Source organism: Heteronotia binoei, chromosome 2 (assembly GCF_032191835.1).
Source record: "Heteronotia binoei isolate CCM8104 ecotype False Entrance Well chromosome 2, APGP_CSIRO_Hbin_v1, whole genome shotgun sequence".
In the NCBI taxonomy this organism is placed as follows: Eukaryota; Metazoa; Chordata; class Lepidosauria; order Squamata; family Gekkonidae; genus Heteronotia; species Heteronotia binoei.
The window spans coordinates 190,696,815-190,704,394 of NC_083224.1; the positions used below are offsets into that span (position 1 = coordinate 190,696,815).

General features: G+C 42.9%; 1 protein-coding gene across 1 annotated transcript; it reads left to right on the top strand.

Moving 5' to 3' along the window:
* The first annotated feature begins 541 nt into the window (after positions 1-541).
* On the top strand, positions 542-7,365 carry LOC132567731 (mast cell protease 1-like). Its single transcript, XM_060233418.1, has 5 exons — positions 542-717; positions 1,561-1,708; positions 2,985-3,126; positions 3,825-4,079; positions 6,578-7,365. Exons 1-5 carry the CDS (start codon positions 651-653, stop codon positions 6,737-6,739), a joined length of 774 nt encoding a protein of 257 aa, XP_060089401.1. The 5' UTR covers positions 542-650; the 3' UTR covers positions 6,740-7,365.
* Positions 7,366-7,580: the final 215 nt, after the last annotated feature.

Below are 7,580 nucleotides of genomic sequence, written 5' to 3' on the forward strand. Positions count from 1 at the left end.
TCCACCGGGGATCGAACTCAGGTCAAGAGCAGAGCTTAGTACTGCAGTACTGCAGCTTCGACACTGTGCCACAGGGCTCTGTCAAAAGGAGAAAGAGGGCAAACTAAATAATAAAATATCACATAATTTGGACTTTGGGCTCTGAATAAAGTAATGTAATAGCTCTTTTTAAAATTTTCCCAATGCCCAGAGAACTTGCAGAAAATTGGTAGTTATCAAAGGCCATTATATTATAAGGACCAAGAATCAATCTACTCTAATGCTTTGGCTTTGTGTTCTCTGGTAGTGGGTACTAACACTAGGAATGGAGGAGGCATAGGCCCTTTCAGTCAGCAGAATCACCTGTGGTTTTTTGGGCTGACCAGGATGGTTTTATCAGATCCAAAAGTACCGTTTACCCTGAATGCCCAATATAAACAGTTTTTCTTTGCAGTAATATGTAATTCACGTTACTTCTTGTCTCTCCACACACCCCCATCCTCAAACTGATCATTATCATCTTTAACTGCCAAGTTATAGCAGGCTGAATGATCAGATGGTCTCCCCTTGTGGCTTCAACGGTCACTAGCTGGTTGATAAAATATGAAATGGAAGCTATACAGATCACATTGCAACAGCTTTGAAAGAACACCAAAGGGAAGGTGCCAGAAATGGAGCAGCCCCCAATTCTGGGCTTCTTCCTACTTGCCCTCTTGGCTGCCCAGGTGGGCTCTGGTGGTGAGTATCAGACTCCTGTCTGTAATGAATCTGGAGGAATTTTCTCCCATTTTGACCCTGTTATTTTCTATATAAAAAGCATCAATGGCTTTTTAAAAGGCAAATTCATAAAAGTAGGGTGAAACGAAGACAAAGTACAGAGGCATTTTACCTCAGGGAGGGAAAGGTTGGTGCTGTCCTGCCCTGCTTCTGGACTTCTTAAGAAGCATTTGGCTGCCAATTTGGTCCAGTAAGCCTGGTGTTACATTTGTTGGGTGGGTGTGAACCAAGCTATTTTGAAAAGGGGGAAAGGCCACTGCATATTTTTCCATTTTGGTGCTCATAATGCATAATTTTATTTATGGAATTCTAAAGCACATGAAGCGCACAACAGTTTGATGGGTTTAAAAAGTGCATTCATGCAATCTATTTCAGAAGACAAATTCAAGAAACACCAAACTGTTAGAAGTAGACTGTCTCCAAGTGCTAGAAACTGGGAGTTTCCCAAAAGCTTTTGTCCATATTTGCATGCTTGTATAGTGGTTAGATTATTGGCTTTGATATGAAAAAACCAGGTTCAAATTCCCACTCTGCTATGACGTTCACTGGATGATCTTGAGTAACTCTCAGCTAGAATTCCCTCATAGTTTGGAGGATTAAACTAAGAGGAGCAAAACCCATGAACTTTATTCTGATCTTCTGGGAGGAAGGGTGGGATAAAAAGTTATTAAATTGATATGATTGGCTTTAGTCTGATCCAGCACATGGTCTGTGTTCCTAATGACTTGCTCCTGCTAAACTGGACTTGCTCCTGCTAACCTGTGCTTTCAAGAGGGGCAAACCATCCAGTTTTGTGTATTTCAGCCACCTTACACAGTTGGATTGTTGGAGGGCACGAAGCCTCACCACATTCCCGACCCTATGCAGCAGCTCTGAAAGTGCATGGACATTTTAACTGTGGTGGCTTCCTGGTGGCCCCTCAATGGGTGATGACTGCAGCTCACTGCAATGGGTGAGTTATTTTATGGAGTCCAGGTAGTAGTCAATGGCCCTTTCTGCGCCTTCATTTCCCTTGCTTTCACTGTGCATTACCATCAGTTTTGCTCCTGCTTCTGCATACCTCTGTGCATTTTAACTGTGTTCTCTTTCTGCATTGATTCCCCCCTCCCCTTCAACTTTGAATCCGCTTTCAGTCTGCATCCCCCCTGGGTCTTTTCAGAGTCCTTCTGTGATTATCCCCCCCCCCCCCCCCCCACAAACACATACACCTTAGTCTGCTTCCAAGCAGAATGTAATTTTAAAGCATAAACATTTTTTCAGACTTTTCCTTCCCACCCCCCATCGAAGGCCATTTTTTGATAATTTTTGAACTAGGTGTATCTTTTGAAATAGATTAGGGAAATAATTGGTTTTGTCTGACTTGTTTGCAGGAATGGCCAGACCTTTCATTTCAGCAGTTGGTTGAAACAGTGCTATTAACTGCAAGGTTGTTGGTTTGAGTCCCCATTTGGACAAGTTTGTTTCTGAAAAAAAGGGTTTTATTTTAAATTGACTCTGACCACAAACGTTTTCAAATGCAAGGATAGCGCTGTGGAACCTCCTCTGGGGCAGCAGCAGCCTGTTTTAAAAGAAGAAAGTCTGGTCGATCTCAACCAGTTTTCTGCTTTTCTCATCTCATTTCAAAATAACAATGGGGGGGGGGGGAAGCTCAGGCTGCAAAACTTTAACATCTTCACCTCCTCCACCAAGCTGCTGCACAGCAGCCTCCCCACTGCATCTCTGGCCACGTGGTCAGCATCTTCTCACTAAATTTTTAAGGCATTCCCTGGCAACAATTTTTCCCCCAACCATTAGTGTCAAACTTCTTGACTACCAATTTGGGGGGGGGCACTAATGGCGACCCCACCATAAATTCAGCTGGAATTAAGCTCCTATTTCAAAAGACATGCCCACTGTGAAACTGACCGAATCAGGAGAGACCAACACTATCCAGGTTTTCTCATTGGTATGCAGAATATATACTTGATTCTCAATAGAATTCGGGGAGAGGAAAGGAGGTGCAGGCACAGCATTTGAAGTAAATCCATCTCCAACAGATTCACCTTCAGAGGCAATACAATGTTGTGTGTGCAGTCAGGGGCCTTGGGAGAGGTGTCGGATGAAGGTTCCAATGTGTATCACAATGTGCCCCAGGTGTCGGCACACTAAATTCTCCCTGAGCATTTTCTGAGCCACAGCTGATGCGTTTGGTCTAAAACAGCTTTTTGTCTTCCTATTATTTTTCCAAGAGACATCCTTGTCATTCTGGGAGCTCATGATCTGAATGCTGTAGAAGACACACAGCAGGTGTTCAGGGTTGAAAGCGCCCATGAACATCCAGACTACAAGATTTATTATGGAACGCCATACAATGACATCCTTCTTCTTAAGGTAAGAGGAAAGGTTACCAGTGACACTCCCCCCGCCCCAGCATTCTGCAGCATGAACTTCCTCGGTGGTGGGAAGTTCTAGGGATCCTATACAGGATCAGCCCTGAACCCTTGTAGGGAGTGACTGTTGAAGAAATCCTATCCTCATATATACAAAAACTTCAGTGAGGGAAGCAGAGTATTAAGAGTTCAAGAGAAATGAATTTTATTTGAGGTGCCCATTTAAACTGGAAAATACAAGGACAGAAATGTAAGCACATTGCAGGTTTGATCATCTCATGAAGCAGTTTATGAATTTCAGAAAAAGAGCCATCTTCTTTTCTCTTCTGCTCTTGACTCCAGTCACTGCCTGCGGTGCTACAAAGGAATTGTGAACTTGCAAGGGGAATTGTGTGTTCTTTAAATACATTGACAAAAGGCTGCACAATGTCTGCTGGAATGAGCCACTTTTCTGAAATGTCTGCTTTCCAACCAACTTCTGTTTCTCGTACCACTGTTCAGGAATGGTTTAGTCTTCCATTTCTGTTAATGACAACACATGTTGCTTTTTGGAGGTCACCTGTAGCTTCTTTGCATGTCAGGTCCCTTCCCCCCCTCAGCTCACAAAACCCACTCCATCAGCATATCACATAGAGATAGTTAACCTGAGAGCAGATAATTTTAATGAGAGCAAGTAATTTTCTGTTTCCTTGCTGACAGCTGGATCGTGAAGCCAAGCTTAACAAGTACGTTCAAGTAATTCCTTTACCACAGACTGAAAAGGATCTCCCCAAAGACACAGAATGTATCGTGGCTGGCTGGGGACGCATTGATGACCGGTTGGAAGGCTCAACAAAGCTTTTTATGACCCACGTCATCCTCCCTGGCCGCAGGAAGTGCCTGCAGCTTCTCCCAGAACTCACCAATGGGATGGTTTGTGCAGGAAGCCGTTCCAAGCTCTGCGATGTCAGCAACGTGAGTGCTGACACCTTGGTTCTTTCACCCAGTGGCAAGCTTAATAATTCCTAGGGAGGCTTGAAGATGTCACCAGATATTTCAATAGGTACTTTTGCTTCTCTGCAACAATCCTTGGCATTAAAGTGGTGCAGATACAAGGTTTGCAGGATTTCATGGCATGAATTTATACTATGGAGTTGTGACTTTCCATCAGCAAAATGGGCGGATGATCTCGCATGAGGTCATCATCCTCTGCAATGCTTTATCAAGTGCTGATGAACATCCAACCCAGGCCCTCTTAGCATTTAAAATGATAACATGGCTCAGCATTTAAAATGATGTTAAAATGGCTACCAACACTTAGGGAAACAATATGGGACAGAGATCAGGTTGGTAGAACAGTTTTTGTTATACAAGTTGTACAAATTTATCCTCCCCTTTCGCTATATCCTTTGGAAATGCAAAAAAATATTAATTACATAATATTTCTTTTGTGGCACATAAACACCATAAACTGGAAGTCTATTTGTCTGAAAGTTGCCCAGTTCATATCTTTCCCTAGTTTAGATCTCAGAGGGGGAATCACAGTATGGAATGCTGAAGGGAGAACAATTCCTTACGTGCAGAAGAATAGCAGTTCAGGGAGAAGTCCACATTAGAATCTTTCTGAAGGGCTTTTAAATAAAATAATTGGATTTTGCCTTCCACCTTGACAGCCCCCTCTGCTCTCCTAGCCAGCCTGAAGCAGCAGAGTCAAAATATCAGTTTGGCATCTCAGAGAAATAAACATTCACAACTGTAGCAGAAAGAGCTCCTTGGCTGGAACTAGAATTTCCTTCAGGATAGCTGATATTCCTGATGTTGTTTAGATGTGGAACTGCATGAGCAGTTAGAAAATTATTCAGAGAACACTGAAATCTTAAATATCAGGCTGCTCCTGTGTTAGCATATGTTTACCCCTGGGGAATCCTATTTTTGCAATCAGCTGCAGCAGAATCAAGACCAGGGTTCCAGCTTTAAGATATCATAGTGCAAAAAGTAAGAGTGCAAAAGTATTTGGACGTTCAAATTCCCACACAGTTATCAACATAACTGTATGGCCAGTCACACTTTAGAATCATAGAGTTGGAATGAACCTCAGGGTCATCTAGTCCAACCCCCTGCACAATGCAGGAAACTCACAAATACTTCCCCTAAATTCACAGGATCTTCATTGCTGTCAGATGGCCATCTAACCTCTGTTTAAAAACCTCCAAGGAGGAGAACCCACCACCTCCCGAGGAAGCACTAAGGAAACAGGAAGTTTTTCCTAATGTTGAGTCAGAAACTCTTTTGATGTAATTCCAACCCATTGGTTCTTGTCCTACCTTCTGGGGCCACAGGAAACAATTCCACACCATCCGCTATATGACAACCCTTCAAGTACTTGAAGATGGTGATCATATCACCTCTCAGCTGCCTCCTCTCCAGGCTAAACATGCCCAGCTCCTTCAAACTTTATTCATAGGACTTGGTCTCCAGTCCAGACCTTTCACCATCTTCATCACCCTCTGGACCCATCCCAGCTTGTCTACATCTTTCTTAAAATGTGGTGCCCAAAACTGAACACAATACTCCAGATGAGGTCTTTCCCAGCCTTACCTCACTAGTTTGTTGTGAGGTTCCAGACAGGGAAGGAAGAATCATGGTATGTTGTTCAGAATTCCATGGAGGAAGGGCAGGAGAAGAGTGTACTAGACAAAGAGATGTCCTCCTGGATAGAGTCTCTGAATCCCACTGAGATGCAACAGGCATCTGGCACAAGGAAACAGTTTTTTTGCAAGAGGTGTGACAGAATGAATCATTCACTCCTAGTTCTGATATGAGCAAAAGTGTCTGCTTATGAAGCTAAATGGATCATACCGGAGCTTGAAATCATGAACAGCTGCAGGACTCATTTTGGGCAGGAGCTCACAGGAGTGGAGCTCCAGAACCTCTAAATTTTATGATCTTTCATTCTTATCCACTCCCCCGCAAATATTTGCTTTTGTGCCACAAAAGAAAGATTATGTAATTAATGGTTCTCACATTCCCAAAGAGGAGGATTTCTGTTGCAGCTGGGCAGGGGTCATTTCATAGAAAAAGAGGTGCCAGAGCTCATTAGCACAACATTTAACTCATTTGCTTACCACTATCAGCTCAGCATCGACCTTAAAAAGCTTCTTGAATTGTAATTGTCATAATAAAACCTTATTCCCATCATTTCACAAGCTGCAATCTCTAAATGAATCTAGATGCTTGCAGAATTTATTGCACAATGAAGATTTCCACCTGTCCGCTTTATGTGTTTTGGTATTTTTTTTTTTCATTTTGGAGGGAGGGAAATATTAGAAAGTTTGACAAATGTTTGAGTTCAGCAAAATTCTCCTAGGGGGTTTGAACAATGGAGCCCATCTAGATTCATTTAGGGATTGCAGCTTGGATATATCCCATGTCAAACTGAGGTTTTTCTGCATTTTCTGATATTATTTTCTCAGGGGGATTCGGGAAGTGCTCTGGTCTGCAATGGAGCTGCACATGGGGTCGTCTCCTTTGGCTTCCATGTGCCACCATCATTTTACACCCGTGTTTCTGCCTACCTTCCTTGGATCAGAAAGGTTATGGGAAAAGTTCCGGAAAGGCAAGACCCACCTGCCTAATGAACTGCCTGCAAGTCATTCAGAGTCCTGCCTCCCCTGCTGATGAAAGTTATGCCAACCAATTCATAGACAAATGAGTGTTCTTGGGGGGGTGGCAGACTACCTTGTTCACATATGAATGCTAACCAGGCAGTACCTTCTTTAACTAGCTGTTGTTACCAACTCTCAGGATCCATACACTCTCATACTCCGTCCTGGAGAAAAATGCATTTGTACAAAATAGAAGCTAAGTAGCCCCGCACTGGCGAACAAATACTATAAAACAAAGTTTGAGTCCAGTGGCACCTTTTTAAGACCAACAAAGTTTAATTCTGTGTATATGGGAATAATTAAACTTTGTAGGTCTTAAAGGTTCCACTGGACTCTAACTTTGCTCTGTTGCTTCAGACTGAAACAGTTGAATCTATCTAGAAATATTAACCAGGACATTATTAACCTATCTAGAAATATTCTTTAAACATAAGCTTTGATCAGCAGTGCAGCTACCAGGTTGCACTAGGTAATCAGATGTTACTTTCTCCCCAACATTTTCGCACATACCAATATGCATCCCTCTGGCTGCAGAAAACTGGCTTTCCATTCTTTTTGGTGTAGGATCCAAGAAATAAACCATCTCTGCAAATGTGTTTTTGTTGTGGTTTCGTCCTTTACTACTGATGTACTGCCTGATGTTTTCCAAGTGTCAGAAGAGACTTAAAGCACACCTGCCAAGGAACACAGAGTGGCTTAAGTGACACGTTTAGAGTCTCTTCCTCATGTCACTCTACCACCCACCCTTCACCCTCCCCTTTCCCCCAACACAGCCCCATCAGCAATAGTAGAAAATCCTGAAGGAACACAC

Coding starts and splice junctions, on each gene's coding strand:
- LOC132567731 (XM_060233418.1), top strand. CDS start 651: ATGGAGCAGCCCCCAATTCTGGGCTTCTTCCTACTTGCCCTCTTGGCT. Junction 718..1,560: donor TGCCCAGGTGGGCTCTGGTG/GTGAGTATCAGA, acceptor TGTGTATTTCAG/CCACCTTACACAGTTGGATT. Junction 3,127..3,824: donor ATGACATCCTTCTTCTTAAG/GTAAGAGGAAAG, acceptor CCTTGCTGACAG/CTGGATCGTGAAGCCAAGCT.